This window comes from Alligator mississippiensis, chromosome 2, assembly GCF_030867095.1.
Source record: "Alligator mississippiensis isolate rAllMis1 chromosome 2, rAllMis1, whole genome shotgun sequence".
NCBI classification, from domain to species: Eukaryota; Metazoa; Chordata; order Crocodylia; family Alligatoridae; genus Alligator; species Alligator mississippiensis.
In genome coordinates this window covers 190787271-190810155 of record NC_081825.1, presented here as the reverse complement: position 1 = coordinate 190810155, position 22885 = coordinate 190787271, and the positions used below count along the sequence as shown (strand labels likewise).

The 22885-nt window shown below is 45.4% G+C and overlaps 2 protein-coding genes across 2 annotated transcripts in view; one reads left to right on the top strand and one right to left on the bottom strand.

Annotated features, from left to right (window-relative positions):
* The window catches only part of TMEM86A (transmembrane protein 86A), an 85177-nt gene extending 73324 nt beyond the window's left edge, over positions 1 to 11853 (top strand). Inside the window, exon 4 of the transcript XR_009460007.1 lies at positions 11032 to 11853. The gene's annotated coding sequence lies outside the window, so the exon portion shown is untranslated. The remainder of the gene's footprint in view (positions 1 to 11031) is intronic.
* Positions 1 to 18306, bottom strand: part of IGSF22 (immunoglobulin superfamily member 22) — a 41807-nt gene extending 23501 nt beyond the window's left edge. The window contains exons 1-11 of the mRNA XM_006263493.4: positions 18204 to 18306; positions 16784 to 16915; positions 16086 to 16222; positions 13887 to 13986; positions 11643 to 11682; positions 10999 to 11176; positions 9891 to 10004; positions 8096 to 8258; positions 6345 to 6617; positions 4989 to 5273; positions 475 to 599 (exon numbers count right to left, since the gene is read on the bottom strand). Coding sequence (XP_006263555.1) covers positions 475 to 599; positions 4989 to 5273; positions 6345 to 6617; positions 8096 to 8258; positions 9891 to 10004; positions 10999 to 11176; positions 11643 to 11682; positions 13887 to 13986; positions 16086 to 16222; positions 16784 to 16915; positions 18204 to 18306 — 1650 coding nt within the window. The remainder of the gene's footprint in view (positions 1 to 474; positions 600 to 4988; positions 5274 to 6344; positions 6618 to 8095; positions 8259 to 9890; positions 10005 to 10998; positions 11177 to 11642; positions 11683 to 13886; positions 13987 to 16085; positions 16223 to 16783; positions 16916 to 18203) is intronic.
* Positions 18307 to 22885: the final 4579 nt, after the last annotated feature.

Here is a 22885-nt window from a genome sequence, read left to right as displayed (position 1 = left end):
GAAAGGTAAGGTTGATGCCATGCCAAAGTGAGACAAAGCTTAAGACCCAGAGTCTTTGGGAAATGTTAAATCAGTTCTCATTTCTTCTAACCCATTTGTCTGCCTTTACTCTATTTCTTTTCCAAGTTACCGACACTAGGCCAACTCCTGCATTCCCCACTCAGACAAAACTCCCATTAAGGCTCTCCAGCATAGGCAGTGGAAGGCTGGGGATAATGCGGCCTAGCCCCCCAAATTCATTTTGCAGTTGCCAGCAATAGGAGCAGCACCACATCACCACCGTAAGGCAGTGCCCAGTGCTGCTTGACATGCAGCCAGGCCAGTGCCACTACCCCACCCCACTGCCACAGCGCTGTATCCAACGTCCCTGCCGTATGCTCCTCCGCGGCTGCAGGCTCCCCAAATAATATGTTCTGCCTCCACTTATGATTTCCAGCCTTTCATTTTCTTTCTGGTTACATCATGAGTGTTTACCTCCTTGCCATCCTTCAGCCAAACTCCTTCTACCTTCTCATCATTCAGGACAACACAGAGCTCTGCTGGGTCTCCTGTTGGAGCCTGAACGTCAGACATACCGCTCTTGACTGTAGCAAATCTCTCTATAAGAAATTTCAGTGATAGTAAGTGAACAAAGATAATTGGCTGTAACTGCATGTACCAAAGCACAGTATTAAGGAGAGGTAAACCTCATAATGAAGGAATTCAGCATGAACACATACACAGCATGCACTAGGGACAAATGCTAACTGTCTGTCATTTTGAGACAGTGGGGAAAAAGGTGTGGGGAAAGCCCCTGTAAGAGATGTCAAACAAACAAACAAAAAAGAGAATGGGTGAACAGGTTAATATATCATACCTGAGAGATGGGGGCAGATAGAGGGAACAGATAAGCCTATAGAGACTGTATTGCAGGGTGGTTGGGGGATAAGGAGAAATATTTTCTCTCAGAAATCTCTCTTCAGCACACAAAGGTCATTGTGGATTTGTTACTGGTTTCTGACTTTCCCCTCTCTGGCAGGCAGGGAGGAGGAGGTCTTTTAGAAAAGGACCAGGGTATGGGTTCAAGCCAAAAAAGTAGCTTGTTCCAGTGGTTATTCATTCTCACAATTAGTATTATATGTTTTATTTCTAATTTGAATTTGTTTGGCTTTAGAGTCCAGCCTCTGGCTCTTGTCCCACCTTTCTCCACTGCATTAAAGAGCCCTCTAGACTCTGGGATTTTTTTTTTCCCCCTATGAAGGTTCTTAGACACTAGAGCCAAGTCATTCCTCAATTTCCCTTATGATAAAGAGAATGAGTCCTAAGACATTTGCAATAAGGCATTTTTTCCCAGTCTTTAATAATTTCTGTTGCTCTTTTGTGCATTCTCTGCAGTATTTAACATTCATCTGCACTGTTCTCCATTTCTTATATATTCTATTGTTAAAGAGGGAGCTGCTGTCCAGTTTGGAAAGATTTCCCCGGTTTTTCCATCTCAGAGGAGAGAGAAGCAGGTGGACACCCTTATACCTAGAGGCCTGTCAAATACAGTGGCCAGGTCCCTTGTGCCACTTATCCTGCTCTGAGTCTGGTAGGACTAGAACTGCTGGAGCCACCAGTCACAAGGTCTGAAGGTGGGCAATGGCTCAGCAGTGTCTCTGAGAACATTAAACAGGGTTTTATACAGTAGATGAACCATTTTGAAAAAAAAAAGGGGGAGCAATGGAGAGCTCACTGAATGTACACTACACAGCATTTGAACTACACAACTGAAATGAGCTCTGTCAAGGAACTGAGCAGGGGTGTGGTAGCAGTACTACACCCCCTCTAGATCTGACCCTAACTTTAAATGGTCATATGTATTAGGAAATCCAGTCAGGAATTCTTTAGCATCTTGAACAGGAGACACTGAGAGATCAGTATTTTGTCTGCTGGAGGAAGCACCAGTGGGAGTAAACTGTGCACATCAAATGGAGAATAGATTCAGCTAGCCTAGATACTGGATGGACAATGAAACTCAGTTAGTCTCTGGGAATCAGAAACCATTACAGAGAATATCCTGGGCTTGGTTTAAGGTCCCGTTCCAATTAACTGTATACTTCTTCTAGCCATGGTATACCTATTGAATATGGCTTAAAAGACCCTCTGTGAGTCTCAGTGGGGTTCACTTTTTCTCGGTGATATTTACTGGAGAGACAGCAGCTCCAACAAGCCAACCACTAGTACATCCATCGTTGAGTTCCAAATCCTAGTCAATCAGCTGGAACCGTAGGAACACATTGATAGTTTTTAGCTCACATTTTCTCTCATGCACAGATGAGACTAAGCAACAACTTTTGGATCCAGATCTGAAATTCTATGTGGAAAAAAGTTTGTTTTTTTGGCTAAGACACTAGACTGTAACTCCAGGTCTGACTGGGGTTAACAGCAGTCCTTCAAATGACTACAGTGGAAGCTGGACCAGTCCCTTATTCCCTCAGTACCTCAGGGTCTGTCTACCCTGCAATCACAGAAATATAATATAGAGACACCTGGACAAGCTTTAGTTAGCTTGGGTAATACTAGCAGCTAGTACATGGCAGCATAGGCTAATTTATCTTGTTGAGAAGCCCAACCTGTCTGTCTCCCTGATTTACTTGTAGCGGGTTAGGGATGCTATGTCTTATGGTTATGTCAGGGTTGACTGCTGTTTTACTAGTAAGCTGGACAATGTATTTGGAGAGGAATGATCCTGCCTCTGGTGGGAGGTTGGACTAGATGACCTCTGAAGGTCTGTTCCAGCCGTATTTTTTTATGATTCTATGATTGTTCAGTAGAAGGACTTAGAAGTTAAAATGTAGGTGGCCATGTACTTGAACAGAACAGCTTGAATTTTTGAGAGTCTTATAACATACACATAATGTCACATGATCACAGCACCTGATGAAGTGAGTCTGGGCCCATGAAAGCTTATGCATCTCTGATTTAGTTCGGCTGTAAGGTGCCTCTCTACTTTGCCTTCATACTCGCAAGAGTCTCTCCTTTCTCCTGCTGCTATCGAGGCATTCTAACAAGTGGCCTGTAGATGGCATTCACACATTAGTCTGGGCAACCTCCTTTCCTTCGCCAAGAGTCAAAGCACAAGCCTAGGGCCTGATTAACGCATAGGCAGTCTAGGCATAGGCTGGCATGAATCTGAGATTTCATTTTAAGAGCCATTCTTTTTCTAGTCCTCATGATGGTAAAACACACAAAAAATGGACAATGTGACCCAACAGTAACCAATTTGATGATCTCACCTAGAACCTGCAGAAGGCGTGGAACAATAGATGTAAGAAGTGTAATGGTCCCGTTCAATCCCGTGAACAATTATCTCCAAAACATGATGTCCTGGTAGGAGACTATGCTGTGAGAAGGAGGCTGCAGTTGGAACATGCATGTGGTAGGGCAGTTAGGCCTCTATGTGAAGAAGACCTTGGACTGGCCTTGTTTAAACCCAGGCTGCATTTGGTACTTTTATTGTTTCAATCTGCCTACCCAAGAATTATGAATGCTAACTTGGCTCCAGAGCCTGTCTTTCCTGAATGGCAGCACAGTCCATAGCCACTGCAGCACTACACCATCTGGCTTTAGGAGGGAAAAGGGTGTGGAATTTAATCTGTTCTTTTTCCCAGCCTCTTCTAACACAGGAACATAGGAACAAAAAACCAAAAAAAGCCTCCTGAGCCAGTGAGTCCCATTTCCTGCACCATTTATCCTGAGTCCTAAAAATCATCCGTTCCAGTCCCTCACATATGCTACAGCCACAAAGGACCTGATGAAAACAAAAGCAAAAGCACTCTACTGTGTCCAGAGATAAGAAGCAGGAGAGAGAAGGGCACCATTGATAGAAGAGCCGTTATTCTCTTAATGTATGTTCAGAAGATCCTAAGAAGAAACTGCGCCCTGTGCTACAGAGGAAAGTAAAATACTCTGTATAGTCCTTCTCCACCAGACCTAGGGAAAAACCCCTTTCTGATCTCACCTTTAGCTGTAACTAGTGTCCTATATACCTGAGGAAAATAAACCAACCCCCAAGAAGCCAATGAAACATTCACAAGGGGGTGGAAAAAGGGAAAAAGTTCCTTCCTGGCCCCTACAGATCACCAGCAGAAACCGTAAAGCACAAGACTACCAGACAACTCCCACACAGAGACTGTTGAACCCTAAAAAAGGACAACAAATACTCGAACCATACTGAGCTCTAATTAGACAGAACGGTACGTGGCAGGTGGGTGTGCATAAATCAGAGCCAGTCTGCCTCCGTCAATAGTCACCTGAATGTAATAAAGGCCGCTAAAACCCAGAAAGGAGCTCTGAAAACAGATTCTTGTTTAAGCTCCAGTGGCAGATGGATGTAAGCTGGACTTTCCTGGTTCTTTCTCCTCTTAGCTGTGCATCCTTCCATCATGTTTTCTGGAGAGGGGTTTATTCTACTACAATTACAACGACTTTACAATCTTTGCTTATGTAACAATAATGATAATTAATATTTATACCAATGATCCCCTGAAACTATGCCTATGTCCTCCCATGCAGGCTGCAATCAAATGCTGTGTGGGCGTGTTGCGTTAAAGTTTCAGGATAGGAATGCATGATGGTGGCTCTGATTAATGAATGTATTATGATGGCCTGATTAATATCCCGAAGATGGTAAGAATACTTTTGAGTTTCATAGGTGGCATGTACAACCTTAAATTTGAAATCTGCTGCTTTATGCTTGCACAGCATCTTGGAAGTAACAAAAGCCCTTAACAAATAATGGTTGATGATTATTCCAGTCTTCAAACAGGGAGGCAGAGACTCAGGCTGGTTTTGTGATTCGTCACATGTCACATAACAAAATGAGGAAGAGAACTCAGTTCCTTTGACTCCAAGTCTCTTCCCCTCAAGGCAATGCAGCCTGTCTATAAAGTCAAACCATGCAACAATTGAACAATTATATAGTACTATATTTTTGTAAACCTCTCCCTGTATCCAGTTGTTCTTACCTTCCACTGTTACATTGGCAGTGCTGTAATACTCTTTTGGGTCATTGTCTTGCATGGCAATCACTGTGTACTCCCCTGAGTCTGTCAGTTCAGCATCATCAATGATCAGCTCTGCTCTCTTCCCCTCATGGTTCATGCTGTACTTGTTGGATTTCTGAATCACCGCCCCATTCTTTAGCCACTTCAGGGTAACGTCTTTAGAAGTCAGCTCACACTCCAGACAAGCTTTCCCCTTCTCCTTGACTCGGACATTCTTCAGATTGCTGATGAACTTAATAGGGATTCCTTCAGAAAGAGGGAGATGAAGAGATCGGCAGTATGAAATTTCATTTCCCAGGGATAACTTTAGAAAGCCAAGCAAGACACTGGGAAAGAAGCTGCACCTCGGCAACAATATGTTCAGGGTTGTCTGTACCCCCACTCCTCTTTGTGCTACAGGTGTCACGGTGTTTTTAAGCCTTCTTCAGAGGCATTGGGTGTTCGCTACCATCAAGGCGGGGGCCAATGATCCTGCTTGGACCAAAGCCAGATGTTCCTGGTTAGGGGGTCTTGGCCCTCCATTCAGGGTGAGACTGAATGCCATATTTGGAGTCAGAAAGGAATTTTACCCCATGGTCAGGTTGGTACAGACTGTGGGGGGTTTTGCCTTCTTTTGTAGCGGGCTCATGCTCGCCACTTGGGATCTCTTGAATATCTATTGACAACATTTCATAGAAGCAGGATGTTGGCTCCTGTGATCTCCTTACTTTACCTGTCAGGTTAGGGTGTTAGGTCTGTGTTGTGTCAGGGTTGATGGTAGTCTTATGTAGAGTTTAGATTATAGAAGGGTTTGGACAAGGATGATCTTGCCTCAGGCAGGAGGTTGGACTAGATGACGTCTGGAGGTCCCTTCCAGCCCTACTTCTCTATGATTCTATGCCTGGGAGGAGAACAATTCCAGACTTCACTTGGGACATCACTTCCAAGGGGGCTGCAGCTAGTGTAGATGACAGTTTTCCTGCAGTACACATCTTAAAAGCTGCACCACTATCTGACCAGCCTCCTTGGTGCCTACTGAAACATGCCTTCTGTATGCTAAATCAGACCTGCTTGACAATGGTAAATAGACAGAGTTTCATAGATAGGGATTGTCCCTTCTGAACCACCAGTAGCACAAGTGAGAAACTTTTTCTAAATTTCAGGAAGATAGATGGAAACCCCTGTCAGAAATGTTGGTCTCTTTGCCCCTCCACCATCTGGTCTACTTTGTGAGGCTATGACTGCTTCCACCTAATATAGCCAGTCCCTTAGTTCAAACAGTACGGGCTGGTACTTTTAGTGTGAGGGGTTCCCTAACAGTTCTCCTGCCTCACTTACGCTCTATGATGAGTGGAGCTTTCTGCACCAGATCTCCAGCTTCAACACTGATCTCACCAATGTCACTCGGCCGAACATCCTTAATTTTTAGTGTGTGAGTTAGCCCATCATCAGATGAAATGATCTCATATTTGTCATCTCGTTTCAGCTCTTTCCCATTGAACTTCCAGGTAAAATTGGGCACTTTCTTGGATAAGCGGATTTCAAACACAGCTGTCTGCCTTTCTGTCACTTTCAGTGGTTTCAGTTCTGCCAGAAATGATAGGGGCTCATCTGTTAAAATAACAGAAGACAAATATGAATGTGCAAGTGTAAAGAATACTCATAGTTTAATCTAGTTCCCAACTTTAGGATTTTCCTCAGTGGCCTTGAGCTAGATCCTCAGCTGGAGTCAATCAACCTAGCTCTACTGAAGTCATCATTTGAATTTCTTTCTTACATGTAGAAGTAAGGACAATGGGCATGAATTGCTATAGCCCATTTTAAGCCCAAAAAGAGATGCACTATCTCATACTAGGACTACTTGAGGTCCACAGTACTTAAAAAGTGAGGTAAACTTCCTTCCAAGGCTAATTACCAGTCCACACATCTGTGGTTCTCAATCCATTTCTCCTGCCTTGCTCCTATTCTTTTCTTCCCCTTTATTCTAGTCACCACAAGGGAAATGGTTTCAGGTAAGTGCAACCAAGATCTGGAAACCTCTCTGGAGATTTTGTTTCATTTGGAGCCATCTGCTGAACAGTAAAAAGGTAGCTCTGTTGGTTGTCCTGGTGTCAGTCACAAAACAGGGCCTGGATCAGCCTGGAGCTATACCATCTCTGTATCAAGTTCATGACACATGACCCATCCTCTCACTCAGCCTCATTTTTGGGAGTTGGCCTGTGCAGAATGGGAGTGAGAGGGCAGGGTGTGTTCCCCAGTGGCATTCCCAGGCCTGGCACGCAGGCGGGTAGACATGCCCTCTGTGGTTGTCAACCTACTGGACACCTTGTGCCAAACTAGGTGCTTGGGCTTGTCACAAGGGGGAAGTATTTTATTTTGATTAATTATGTAGAGGAAGGGGAAGCATCAGGAAGACCTCACACCTCAAGCAGTCCCCCTGAAATTAAGTTACAAAGTGAGGGTACTGCTCAGTGCAAGTCTGGGTGGCCTTGAGATGGGCCAGCTATTCCAGAAATAGCTGGAAGGCAAGTGGAGTAAAAGCAATATTGTGGATAAAGCAGGTGGCAGCCTAATTTATACCCACCCTTGATTTAGGTCAACTTTGTTCTTGGATGTAAAATGTCTATGATTTTCCCCCAGCAACTGCAATCACATACTTGGCCTGTAACAGCAAGAGTGCGCAAAAGAGAAAAGCACCGTGCTTCATCTTCCCTGGGCATGTACATCCCCTTCCATTCCTAATGGATTGTGGAAGCACAAGTCATTTCCACCACAAGGCTATTGCCATGGCACTTTTCATCATTTATCTCCTTTCTGCTAAACTGGTTCAAATACAATGCTGAAATTTGCTGTCTTGTGAAATGTATTTCCTTTGATCATGTGCACTCTCCAGTTATTGCGGATCCAAGCATGACTTGTACAGTGCTGGATTTTTGTTTGAGGGTAAAAAGACCAGTGAGTCATAAATGTTGCAAAGAACTATAAAAAAAAGGTAGGTCATGGTCTGACACTGATTTTGACCCCATCTTTTTTAGTGTTCCATTTTGTCATGGCTTCCCTACCATTGTGCAGTTAAAAATAAAAATTACCTATCACTTTCAGTACTGCTGAGAGAATCTTGTCTGCAACACTAAGTTTGTAGGTGCCCAGGTCCTTTTCATTCACGTTGGTGATGTACAGCATATACTTGGTGCCCATTTGTTTCATGTCATATTTTCCTAGAGAGTACTGACTACGCAGAGGCTCATCACCCTGAAAAAGAGAACACTGAAATCTGGATATCTTTCTAGAGGTCACCCTCTATGTGAATCCACACAAGGTTGAGTTTAATGGACTTTGCTAGGCAGCAATGTGATTGCATGGTAAGCCGTGGGATTTTGCCTCCAATCTACAGGCCTATACATGTAACAGACCTCTGCTCTGACGCATGCTAATTAATCAAGTCTGCTGGAGCATTTGATAAGCTTTACTTAAAGCACCCCCACTGCCATTTTGAAACACAGGGATGTTGAATACATGTGATGCTGTGGGCGCTTTAATTAGAGTGGCTCTCAGAGCCGCTCTAATTAAAGTGCCACCCACCTCCACCCTGGAGCACGTGGATAGAGGCCCTATATGTCCTCCTTCTAGTTTTAGATGGAAATCAATGATCCATTGTCAGCAATAATGCTTTGCACATGCTGACGCCTTTCAGAGTCTGAAAAGGGCAATTAGAAAGCACACAGCATAGCACTACAGGAAGTAATCGCTGTGACAGACAGCAGGCTGTCCTCATAAGTAAATAAGGAGACTGGCTCCAAAATACACACTTAACCAGAGGAAGTTCTCAGTCCATTAGATATCTGGTTAGGGGCTGTTCTGGTCAAAAGCAAGTAAGTTAGGTCATATCCTGCTATTCTCATCAGGCGCTTCTACACATGCAATTAATGTGAAGAAATAAACTCTGGAGTTTATTGCTCCTGAGTTTATTGCTCTTGGGCGCACTGTTTGAATGTGCACCCAAGAGAGCAGCACACTGAGCCAGGTCAGAACAGTCCCAGCTCGCAGGAAGTCCTGGGGCTGCTCCCCCTGTGGCTCAATGTGCTGTGGAGAGGCTGGCTGGGGCACAAGTGTGCTCCAGTGTGGGGCTAGTCAACAGGGATCCCCCACACTGAAGCACCCTCATGCCCTAGCCAGCTGCAGCAGCATTTACACATGCACTACAGCAGAGCAAAAAACTCCACAGCAGGACAGTACTTGTATTTACAAGTACTGTGGAGTTAATTAGTTTACTCCAGCCTAATTGCCCTGCATGTGTAGATATTGAGAAGTTTACTGCAGAGCTAATTAGTCAACTGAAGTAAATGTCTCATGCAAATGTGCCCACTTAGGGCTAAATTCTGGCATTATTACTCAGTGGTACCTTACTTTGTGAATAGTCTCACTGATATTACCACAATGACTTGCAAAAGAAAGTATAGTTTAGTGTGAGAAAGGATACCAGGAGGTTCCCTTTTGTTTTTGCTCAGTCCTCACTTGGGCGTGGACTTCACTGTGGTTTTAAGCTGACTGCAAGAACTTCATGTTTTGACCTAGCAAGACTGTGAGTAAAAGAAAGGGAGTATCACCTGCTCAAGATGGCAGAAGAAGGGATTTGTGAAATTAAACAGATAAAATAACAAACTAGTGTCTTTTCCTGAGGCTAAAGGAAGAAGTTTTACCTGTAGCACGTCCTTCCCATAGACCCTGTCAGACAAGCTAATGTATCAAGCAGGGCAACCCAAGCAGCCTCGCCTAACCAAAGGGAAAGTGCAACTAGACTTTTCCTCAGTTATGTCGTACTGATAAATTGAATCTTTCTGCCTCTGCCTTTTTCGGTCAACCAAAGGAAATACAGAAAGTCACCTTAAGCCATGTCATCTTTGTATTGGGGTCCTTCAGTTCCAGAATGGCGTCAAATACAGCTGTGGAGTCTACTTTAGCTGCAACATCCTCAAGAGGTTTCAGAATTTTGACAGCCTGTATGAAGAATAAAGCAGAAATCTATACCTTGTGCCACAATTCAAACTTCACTGAAAATTTGCTTCTGTTAGTAATAGTTTTCTGTTTTGTTTTGTTCTGTGGCTATTCCTTTTGTTTCCCATTTGCTCTTGGATTTTGGTGATATTCAAAAGCAATGTCCTTCCCCATGTCCTATGTGCTCTTCTGAACTTTTGCCACTGTTCTTTTTGCATGAAGAAAAGGAATGATGATCTTGTGGTTAAGGCACCAGACTCAGGAGATGCGAGTTCAATTCCTGTCCTGACTCTAGATTGCGTGATCTTGGCCAGAGTCAGTTTTCTGTCTGTAAAATGTGGATATTCATATATCCTTTGTTTATCTTGTCTATTTGAATTGTAACATCTTTGGGAACGGGACTGTCTCCCAGTATGGGAGCCTAGCATAATTGGTCTAGGTTAGAACCTCCAGGCAGATGATATCAACACTTCAGTAAGTAAAATCAGCCTGGTGTTATTGGCTGAAGAAGTGGGGAATTCTGATACAGTGAGACTTCTTCTTGCAAAGTTCTTTTTTCTTTTCAAATGTGTGAAGACACATTCATTTAACTGAATATCAGTGAGATTTAGGTTCTAGGACTGGACCCAGAAGGTATTTAGGGGGGGTTGATGGACTACATATTAGGCTCCTAAATATGTTTTAGGAGCTGGCCCCTAATTCCTTTGTAACCCTGTGAAAATTCAAGCCAAAAGAACTAGCTGAAAATCCCAGATGTGCCTTCAGTTCAGGATTTTGAAACCCTCTTCCCCAACTAATCTCATTTTTAAAAATCTGGCTTTTCTTTTAGACCCATTTGTACTGCAATCCTTTTCTTCTTAGTTTGTAGCTGATTCTGTAAGGCATTCAGTGATGCTACAACTGAAGGGCATCTTCATGTGTAGGAGTGTTGTTCGTTATAGAAACAGAAATAGAAATGGATGTGCAATGTGTTTTTAAAGCTGATGGTATCACTAACCTCAACCTCCACTTTTTTCTTCATTTCTTTTAGCTTTTTGAGAAGTCCACGGAAATCAGTGAAGCCATATTCCATACAAACTTTCTCAAAGTCCTTCTTTGGCACCTTGGAGAGGATCTCCAGCATTTCTTTTTCATCAACCACTTTCTTCACTGCCTTCTTTGGAGGTGGAGGCCCCCTGTGCACAGAGCATGTTATTTACAGTGTATTTAAATGAAAGCTCCTCTTACCTCTGGGACCCTGCTAGAGGAAACTTTAAAGCCAGAGTTTCCATTGGGATGAATCTAAATAAGTAGGACTCCCTAGCTGGTAGGAAGTGAAGATGGGCTGTTAAGCAGAGCACTCTCCCTCACACGTTCTACTGCTGGAAGGAGGGATCAGAGGACTCCTGAGCACTATCCCTGCTGTCTGAGGATCTGCCAAGGAAGTTCAATTCACCTTTAGTGCTGATGTCTGAGGAAAAGAACAAACCGACCTATGGCCTATAGCGTCCGCTCCAAAATGAGGAGCCCCAAGCAAATCTCTGCATTGCTCGTGCTTGACGTGTGTTTTTGCTCTGACAAATACCTGTTTAGAAATGGCCTAGCACCCCTTACTATACACTCCTGAGAAACAGGAGACAGCCTAGAAATAAACCCCCTTACCTTTTTTTCAGCATTTTTTTGAAATCCAGCTTTTCTTGACCTGAAAAAAAAAATTAAAAAAATCTCCTAACAAATGACTGGATTCATATAGATCAATAGCAACATTAAACAATACCAAGTTGAAGAGCAATGGTTTTGATATCATCTATACATTAAAAGAGAAATCCTGCTGCAGGTCACAGAGACAGTGGGATTCAAGCGAGTGTTTTTCTTATGTTGGGAGGAGGTTTCAGTCATGAAGAAGCTATGCAGGGAGACTTCATCCCTGTCCAAAGTCTGTGTGCCACAGAGCAGTGATAAAATATGGGTGCTTAATTCCCATTGGTTTAACTGTTCCCCAGCTGTAATCATTGGTCTCTTTGCTTCTGTTTTCCTGGGAGACAATTGGGGGAACAATAATCAGTGGGAATTGGGCATGTAAATACCTTGGAGAGTTTGAGCCTCAGTGTCCCTGCACCCCTGTTCCCCATGCGTAGGAAGGGGGAGGGAAGATAGCACAACCTTAACTTGCAGGGTTATTTGGGGAATAAATACAAGATTGTAAAAGAGCTTGGATAATATAGGTCAGGGCCATCCAACTTCTAAGTGGCCAGGGGCCACATACCAGGTGAGCCACGCCAGCAGGAACTGCACTAGTGCAAGTCACAGGCCACTGGGCTGCACCCCTCTCCCCTGCACCTCACATGTGGGCAGCTCCTTCTACGTTGCTGCACCATGCTATGGGCTCTCTTGGCTCCATGGCCTGTACCACCGCACTCTCTGGAGAGGGAGCAGGAAGTGAGAGCTGATAGCGGGGAAGAGCCTAGAGACTCTGGTTGCGGTAGCAGCCAGAGAGATAAGGGGGGCAGTGGCTGGGTAAAAGCCCGAGGGCCACACATTAACCTCTTGCAGGCCACCAGTTGGACAGCCCTGGTATAAGTAATGAGGGCAGATGGAAATCAGATAGGAGGATAGCTATCAAAATGGTCATATAGCTGCTTTCCTGGTGAATCATGATACATATGGTCTTTACACTTCGCTTAAGTATATCGGTGTTTTTCCCCCCTTTGCTAGTGGAACTGCTCTTGGGAGGAAGCATCAATGCTATTTACTGGGAGTATGTCTACACAGCACAATTCGGAGCCAGGCAGATACCCCAAGGAAATGGGGGCACACTGGCAGGCATACTTGTGTCTACATGGTGCAAAGCTGTTCTGTATAGGTAAAGATAGAGGTGTCCTGTTTACAGGCCTTTGAGGCCCATTGAGGCAGTAGAGACAAAGCTCCACTGTTTCTTTAAACTCAGCTTGAGAAGGAAATGATGTAGTCAGCACCAGTCACCCTACCATCTGAGCTACATAGCTCCTTGCACTGTGTAGAAGAACCCAAATGAATCCTGCATGTGCTAGCTTTGCAGCTGGAATCAGTATAGTTCCCCAATGAATTGCTCAGCTCAGGCTAATATACTCTGCTTCTCCATAGAGCTAATGGGCATAAGATCATGCTCATGTGGCTAATAAAGGGCACTGGCAGAAGTGACATTTGTCGCACTACTGGCCCCCTGCAAGCACTCTACAGCTGTGCTATGACACATGTGCGTGGCTGCAGGAAACTTTAAAAGTAGCCAATTGTATGATAAATTAACCCTCATTTAATGAGGGATCAGCTGAAGGTGACCCAAAGCAGAGCACCTTAGGGAACTGCTGTCAATCCCTCATGCAACTGGGGCTTGGCTGATGCTTCCCAGCCCTGCCCCTGGTACTGTCTGTAGGAAGGGAGGGGCGAGAAGGGAGGGGGATAGAGCTGCGGGTTGAGGTTTGCCCAGCCTGAACTGGAGGTGGAGAGGGTGGATTGGAGGCTCCCACACCTTGTGGCCCCCGCAGTCACATCCTTTTACCACTCAGACCAGGCAAACCAGAGCCTGCAGCTCTCTCGCCCTCTCGTCTCCCCCCTTCCTTCCTGCAGACAGCACTGGAGCTTGGAAGGGGGTTGAGGCTAGGCAAGAGAGGCTGTAGGCAGGCTCCTCTTGACTCCAAAGTGGAGCTCAATCTCCCCCTCCCCTCTCCCAACTGAACAGATGACTATCTGTTGGGTTGGGGGACTTGCTCAAACTTGTGGTGCATTCTGTGAAGTGCCATGAGTTAAAGTGGGGACCTGAACGTCTGTCAGTGCCCAAAGAGAGCTAACTGGATCTTTCCAAGTCTAACTGTACATTAATCATTAGTTTAGTTATTATGGTAATTAGGATGGACCTCTAGTACTTACTTTCAGTCACAATTAAGGACACGGTATAGATGGCATCAGCATGGGTGTTGGAAACGACACACTTGTAGTTATCTGCATCTTCTGAGCCAAGGCTCTCCAACTGGAAGCAGCAGAAACACACGGACAATGAGGCCAACAGAAGCTCCAAATTGTCCCAGAAATGTCAGTGGCTCAAATGTATCACAGTAGACTCAGAAATTCCATTATGGATTTTTTAAATTTTAAATACTAATTTTTCATGGGTTCATTAAGCCATCTCTTAGGCCTCAGGGTAGAAACTCCTAAGCCCTAGTCAAATAATTAAGGGCAGTGACATCAGGGGCTTGATCCAAAACCTATGGAAGTCAGTGGGAGTATTCCCACTGAGTGTGCTCAACTTCAGATCAGGTCTTAGATTTAGAGACTTTTGACCTTAAACAGGATATATATACACATCAGCAAAAACACAAGTTGTATTTCCTTCCAGGTCTGTTTTTTTAGCTGGCCCTCTGTTCAATGACAGGTTGACCAAAACTCCCTACCCCCAAAAATGCATATGCTTCAGGGAAGGCACCGAACAAGGAAAGTTCCAGGTCCGTGGAACAGATAGCTTTTCATGAGAGAGCTCTGTGAAGGAGAAAGAGGAGGGAGCTTGGCATACATTAGCCTGCAGACTGCGGTGAACATGATGGACTGTCTGAAAGAAGATGTGAATTAGGAATGGGTCAATGATCAAGCAGAGAGGACACAACTGTGGCAGGAAGAATGGGGTATGGGCAGAACTTTTGTGTCTGTGAACATGACCCAAAGAATGAAATAGGACCAAAATGAGACCTATATGTTGCTCAAACACCATCATCATCAACATCGTATCTGTTAATGTTGTGCATGGGAGCCCATTGTGTTAGTCCATGGTATGGCTAAGTTCAGACATTCGGGGATGTTAGGAAGAGGTTAGATCAGGTTCAAAATGGCCACCTAATGTGGGGGGCTAGCAGGGAGGTTGGAGATATGGTGGGGAAAACCGGCTGGGAGGAATCAGGGGCCCACTGGGGGATGGAAGGGGCAGGTATGACTTGCAGGGAGGAAGGGGTGGATTGGGGGGTGCAGGCATGATTCATGGAGGATTTGGTGTAATCAGAGGGACTCACATTGTCTGCTGGGACCTCTGGGGGGACCAGGAGATATTTTTAGCTCCCCCCCACCACCTGGCAAACCTACCCCTTATCCTTCCCACCCCTCCCCCCACCAGGACTTACTTTCTCAGCTCCAGCAGCAAGGGGCCGGGGGGGCTATCAATAGCCTGGTGCCAGGTGGGGAGGTGTGGGGGACGGTGGGTGTGAAAAGTGCAGGGCTGTACAGGGAATTGTACAGAAGTTCCACGCATGGGTCTAACCTAGATTGCTTAAATTTGAGTGTACTTTGATCCAGGTCTAGCTTAAACTGGGTTCAGCCATTTTGGACTGGTCTGTGTGCATGAAACTTCTATATAGTTACGGGCTTAAACTGATTTCTGATCACTGAGACGAGATCTGAGCGTATGGTCTGCACCTGGGATGAACTGAATTACATCGGGTGGCTGGGCTACCTTGAACCCAATTTAACCTCCCCCTAACCCTGCTGCCCCTGAATGTACTTAGCCAAAGGGTCTAGCAAAGCCTTATGCTCAGTACAAGGCTGCAAATTATTTCCTATAAAGCAGGGGTCGTCAACCAGGAGTATGTGTACCCCTGGGGGTACTTGGGAAGGCTCTAGTGAGTACATGCAGGGGGGTAGGGGCAGAACGCAGCCACCCAACACTCTGTGCCTCTACCTCCCAGGAGCAGGGCCAGAGGGGGGGGGCAAGGGCAGCAGAGCCCCTCTGTGGGCCGCACAGGCGCTGCCTGGCTGGCCTGACATGGAGGTTGGGGGGAGCTTGCATGTGGCAGTTGCCACCACCCCCTGCTCTGCATCCGGCTGTGTGCCACCCCCGACTCCTCCCTGCTCCGTGTCCAGCTGCTGGGGGTACACTTATTAAAAAAGGTTGAAAACCCCTGCTACACAGCATAAAACAGCCAAATGTAAGAATACAACAGTATTCCATGAAAACAGTCCCACATATGATAAGACTCATACTAACTAGTATTTTCAGACCAATGCTGAAGAATACTGTAGCATTCTTATAATGATAGAGATAATTGTTATGAACCAAAATTAGGAAGAAATGACAAACTATATTACCTTTAGCACGTATTCCTTATTGATGCTGTCAAAAAACATTTTTGATCCTTCTTTTATTGGTATCCCACTTTCTCTTTTCCATGTTACCTTTGGGGTAGGGTTACCTTTTATTTTAGCTCGAAATACTGCTTTATCACCTAAAGTTTGAGGAGAAACATTAGAGGATGAATTAGTTAGGGACATGTATCTTTATGTGATTTCTTTACACACATTTAATTTATCTGAAGTCATTTAAAATGTAGGGCTTCCATTTCATTATACAAGGGTCAGGTTAAGCTCTACCATAACTTTATTGGCTATAGTGAAGTGGCCCACCTAGAAACATAAGAGATTGTTCCCTTTTTTGTAATTCTTACAAAGAAGAATAATGAAGACTTTAAAGGTCTTTCTTTCTGTTTAAATTCTGCATTAGCCATTCAGATCAATGGGAATTTTCCTATTGACTTCAGTGCATACAAGGCAGTGTCCCAAAAGCAAATAGTTGATATTTACATGGTTAAAATGAGAGAGTGTACCTGCAGATATTTGTAAATGCAGTTAACCATCTGCATGTAGTGACCTGTCTAGTAATTGCTGAATTTGCACATATGCTGTGTGTATCAATTTAGTGTGACCACGTCAGTGTTTGGTTTTGAGCACACAGTATCTTTGGTGACCTCGTAATAAGGTAACTTTCAGTGGAACTAGGTGTTGCTTACCTTCAGGGGCTGTCAATGGTCGAGGCTTCTCCACAAATTCTGGGTAACTCTCTCCTGGAGGGATCTCAAAGGAGCGTGTCATCATGCTGAAGGACTCCACAGTGGCAGAAGACTTCCTAGAAACAACTTCCTCTATTAGAAGAAAAAGTATAAGTCAGATGGAATAGTACCATGGCTTTCGAAGGGCTAAACTGTGGGAGTAGGTTTCTCCAATGTATATAACGATATTGCAAAATGACTATGTTATCTAAAAGTTGTGGGGAGGAAGGGTTTTGTAATGATTAGGGTACTAGCCTAGAACTTAATGGCATGTGTAGATGAAACAGGGGCCCTAAACGGAAGCGGTGGGTTTTTAAAAACACCACTTCAATTTGGGGCCAAATAAACCCCTGTGTCGTGCACACACCCATGCACTTGCCTGCCTCTCCGGCAGGGAGGGGAGGGTAAACTGCAGGTGGCTGGAGTGGTCCTTGGGCTGTGGGGAGGGGGCTGGTGCTTCCCTTCGTGGCAGTGGTGGCCCCCGCCCGCAGGCACCTGGCTTGGATGGTCCCGGGGGGGCACCACAGCTGTAGAGGGCACCAGGTCCCCATGCAGCTCAGGCAGGCTCCAGGGGGCGGGGAAAAAAAAGAGATCAGGCTCGATGCTTTTTTTTTTCCTTGGGTGGAGCCTGCCTTCCTGGGCTGCTGTCAGGGTGCCTGCATGGGCTTCCTGCAGAGCCCCCGAGCTGCACAGAGCCTGGTGCTTCACTCCACTGCTGCAGGGCAGCAAACTAAAACTCCTTGGAGGAGTCACACCAAGTCATTTAAGGTGCATTACGCTGCCGAATTTGGTACAGCAGCTGGAATTACTGTGCAATACGCAGCTGACGTGTGCAAACACTAACACCATTAAAGCAGTGCAAAAGCATTTAACCTGCTTTAAAGTGTCGTGTACGCATGCCCCTCGCTTTGTCTACACATGGCCTTTGAGGCCTAGATTGAACTCCTTGCTTCACTAGACTTATGGCATGACCCCGGTCAAGGCACTTAGCCTCTCTGCCTCAGTTGCTCATGTGTAAACAGAAGGAATAGCACTGTCCTTTTTTTTTTACAGAGCAGAAATACATTATACCTAGATTGTGAGGTGCTCACATACTACGGGAACAAGCCACATGAGCACCTTAGACAGAAACACTGCTTATCAACAGTGCCATTCAGAAGGCTCTGTAACCAAAGTTGCTCTGAATTTATTTTGGTTTTACCCTTTTGTCTCCTGTGTTTTGGCCAGTGGAATGTAGCCAGGACCACACCATCCGATACAGTCAGTAATGCAAGCATTAAAAGGAATGCTAACTCTTGATGTTAGTCAGACTTATGAGCTGAAAGCCATGATAACATTTTTTTAGGCCATCTCAGTTTTCAAAGACTACAACGATACTTGCCTTCGACAATCTTGGATTGAGACACATGTGTTTGGGAACTGGAGACTTCAATGGAGGAATGCTGCTGAATCGTGCTTTTCATGTGCATAACTTGCGTTGCCATGGTGAAAGTCTTGATTTCTGCAGGTCCCTGTATGCGTCTGAGCTGTGTGGGTGGGGAGAACTGAATTCAGGATCAAATATTGATGTCCATCTCACATGCTCAAACGTGAGGCATTGCAGTCCCCGCCACTCATTCAGAGACCAGTTATGCTACTGTAGTTGGTGAACAAAGAAGTATGTAGATAATGCCCTATGTGTGTGGAAAGTTGTGTGTCTGCTTTAGTGGAAGATCACGAAGGGCCACTTTCAGCATGAGAAGGCAGGATTTTTTAATTATTCATTTCAGAAGACTCAAAGGTGCTGCCTTTTGATCAAAATGAGTCATTTTTCAAGGACTGACCAGTCAGGATAAATCAGCATAACTTGGCCATCTTCAGCAAGACCACTTTATACCAGAAAGAAACTGGGTCTGAGTATTTCACATACTAGCTCTCAGACTTTGTGAGGAGATTTTGGTGTCTGTTCCTGACCCTTTACTCATGTAAACAGCATGTACTACAGGAACCATGTTGAAGGCTACGGTTTACTTTACAGGCAGCCTCCATTGGGCTCCATGAAAGTCAATGTGATCTTTGCCATTGACCTGGATGAGAGCAAGACCAGGCCCTTAATGTCTATTCATTTATGTTTTATTGAGGTTTTCTTTAGCCAACCAATTTTAAAGGGTGAAACAGAAAAAGAGCAGCAGAATTTTCTGCAGCAAGTCCCAAAGCTGCTGGTTCAGTTGTGGCAGCATGCCAGAGTCTGCAGCAGAGGGTGGATGGACCAAATCCCTTCCCTCACCTGCAGGAGCCTCATGAACCTTGTGCCTCGTGCAGCACTCCTCCGAAGGGAACATGTAGAAAACAAATCCAGGTTTAGGGCATAGTGCTCCTTTCTACCTGAGCAGGTGCAAGGGGTGGGCACATGGCCTCATGGTTTCTTTCGCTGCTAGCAACTCCGGCACCAACAGCAGCATTAGATTCATGTTCTCCTTGTGCTAATGGGATCGTGATGGCCTGGGGATGGACCTGCCAGCACATTATGTGAGCTTAGATCTACAGTACAAAGTTCTGCGGAAGTCACCCCGGCACAGATTTAACAACCGGTAAGTTGGTGGAAAAGCATTTTTGTTGGCTTGGTTTATGTTGCTTGTGGAGGAGAGGAAGCTATGCCAGAAGACAAATGCCTGCTGACACACCTGGTATCTCCACTAGAAGACTCTGCTGACACAGTTGTGTGACTGCTATACTGGCACAGGTTCCCTAATGTGGGCATGTCTGGAGTGTTCAGGGTGAAGAGGCTGATTGACTCTCTGTCCACTTCCAATAGGGAAGACTATCATTACATTCATACCTTACAGGTCTTTGCCTAGTGCTAAAAATACTCCTTGGCAACTGAAAAACAACAAAGAAAAAGCAAACCTGGGAGCCCCCACCAGATTTTTGTGGAGGTGAAAGCTCATATTGCAGGAAGAAACACAAACTCCTCTCGTTCAATGCTGAAGGATGAATGGGTGCATGTGAGGAGGACTGAAAAAGTACAGTCTATAGCAGTGGTCACCAACCAGTGGATCTTGATCTACTGGTAGATCTTGGAGCCTCTTGGAGTCAATCTGAGGCTGGGGTGGAGGGCTGAGTGCCCACATGCATGCATGCATGTGCCCACCCCAAGCAGATCAGTCCGTAGGGAGGGGAAGGGGGTCAGATTGAGGCCTGCACAGTGTGGGACAATGCCGCAGAAGCAAGTTGAGTGGGGCCCCGGCTGGGTGGGTGGCGGGAGGATTGAGGCTGGATGGCTTCTCCTGGGCCACAGGGGGGAGGGGCTCCAGCTACTGTGCGAACCCTGGCAGAGGCCCCAGGGGGCATGTGACCCCCATCTGCGCACAGCAGAGGCAGCTGCAGTTGCAGGCTGGGCTTTGCACCCTGAGCCCCACTGCAGCCCACCTGGGAGCAGCCCGACACCATGTGTCCAGCCGCTGGGTGGGCAGGGGATGAGGCTCAGCCCAGTGGCTGGACACACATGGCGTCAGGCCGCTCCTGGGCAGGCTACAGTGGGTCTCCAACACCAGCTGCCTCTGCTGCGCACAGATGGGGAGCATGTGCCCCTGCCAAATGCCAGGCAGCACGGGTGGCTGCAGCAGCTGTGAGGGAGGAAGGGAGTGGGGCTGGAGCAGGGGCAGGCCCTGCACAGTGGGGGTCATGGGGACGGGGGGGCATGCACCCTGGGAAGGCATGAGTGCATGTCCCCGGATCTGCACACTGGCTGGGCTGGCTGCCGCTGCAGGCTGGGGCCGGGGCTGTGCTGGGCGGTGCTGGGAGCGGGGCTAGATGTGGGGCTGCAGGCACCCAAAAATTCACTGTAGCACCCCCTCCCAGCACCACTGCCTCTCAGCCTAAGTGCAGTGCAGCGCAGCACAGCACAGCCTAGACCTCTGCTGTGAACAGCACGGGATGGTGGTGTATGGTAGATCTTGGGTTGCTTTTAAATGCCAAAGGTGATCCCCTACTTAAAAAAGTTGGAGACCACTGGTCTAGAGGAAAGGGAGACTAAGCCACCCATAAGACCTTGAGCTTCTAAGCTGCTTTTGGTGCTAAAATGACTAGTCCCAGGGCTGGTCTAATTTAACACCAGCTTTCCAAAAGCTGCTCCACAGTCCAGAACAGCCCAGAATCTCCAGAGTGACCTACACTGAGGACTGTTCCCAGTTCTCATTCCCTGCGGTCAGGATATGGAAGGGTACCCACAACAGCATCAGCTACCTCCTTTGGCCCCTTGTGATTAGAAGACAAGTGAGGAAACACCATTCCTACTCCTGTATATCACCACTATTTTCTTTTTCTCTGTCGTGCCCCTTCTGCTCACACTTCATTTCACTGATAGTCACAACTTTTCCAAATCTGGTCTGGAAACAAGCAAGCAAAGAGGAATGTTCATGAAGAGTCTTGCTTTTGCAGAGCATCTTGAATCCATTCCCTTCCCATGCCCTGCAATTCCTTTCTGTTGTTGTTGGTTGCCCTTCTTCTCTGCCTTTCTGTTGCATGCAATATGTTTTTGACATAGGGATTGGGAAGCAATAGGGCAGAGAAGGGATAGGAATTTAGAAAATGTCTATAATATCAAACTAGAACAGCCAAAAGTTTGGACTAGATCTCTTGAGGTCCCTTCCAGCCTTACTTGTCTATGAAATGTTTCTATGTCCTGGCGCTTAAATCCAAGAATATGAGAGATGTAGTTCCCAGCCCGTGACAGCTTTTCCATTTATAAAATACCATGACATAGGGTCGAATACATTTAATCCCTTCAGCGTTAGAAATGGGAGTTTTATACTACTGTATTTGAAGTTCCTTGTTTCCCTGTGAAACTAGCATCAACTTCCTCAAATGCTGCAGTTTAAAGATATGGTATTATCTATATTAGAATTGTCTACTGCTGCCCATCACCAGGCCTATTTTTTTCCATAGATGTCTGAGCAAAAAGAATACAAAATGATGGTGTAGACAAATCCTCTGTCCTTAAGAAAATAGACAAAAGGGACATAAACAAACCGAACAGATTCTGTACTGAGAGATGGAATACATATAGTACATCTAGCATGATTACTATGCCTAGTTTACTATGGTTGCATTTTATTAAAATAAACAATATTTGCAAGCAAATTTGTAACTTGACAAAAGCTGAATCAATCTTAGTCATCAATATGACTAAGATATACTCACAAAGTTTTGGTGTGAGAATATGATCATTTCGAGACAATCATAGAGTTTCAGAAGAAATGGAAAAGTATGTCTAGTCCAGTGGTTCTCAATCTAGTTAGACCCAAGGAACCTCTCAGAAAATGCCAGGTCTTAACTTTCACTCAATTCTTGTCTAGAGGAAAAATAATAGGGCCATTTTTTCTGTTGCAAAGACCACAACAGGGCAGAATGTTTTTGATACTGTGGATTCCTATTTGAAACCTCTGGAATATGAGTCATATGTACACATAAAGTATTGTGTGGCAACCCGCAGCACCCTAGTTGAGAATCACTGGTCTAGTCAATTTAGTGTAGGATTCTTCCCTGTATTTTTCAACACCTTCTTTAAGCTGTTTTACATGCTTCAAGAAAGAGTGCTTCCCAGTGATAGTTTCTGAAGTCCTTTATTTTTTATCTGCCCAAGACAAAGGCTACTATCCCAATCAAATAATGCTAATGTTGTGAGACAACAGTTTCCCACGCAAATTACTACAGCAAAAATGTTCATAGCACCATTCTATGACATGATAGGCAACATTTACTCAATTAAAATTTACCTTCTCTTCCAGGTGTCAAGGTCTTGGTTGATTCCTACGATGAAAAATATGTTTTCAGACTATAAGTGGATCCTTCTGTGTCCTTTGGCTGATGTGAGGCTCTGTAGACTGCTGCAGTCTTAGGAAGACAGCTGGGTCCCTCAGCACAGGACAAATATGGCTCTAAATAGTGCAAACTTTAAATACAGACTTGCCTCTTGTGGGCTATGTAGTTACAGCCATTAGACTGACTTCAGCAGTTTCACATATTTAGAGGAATAGGGTGATAAACTTGCAAGAGTGAGTACCACTGTGTAGCAAGAATAAC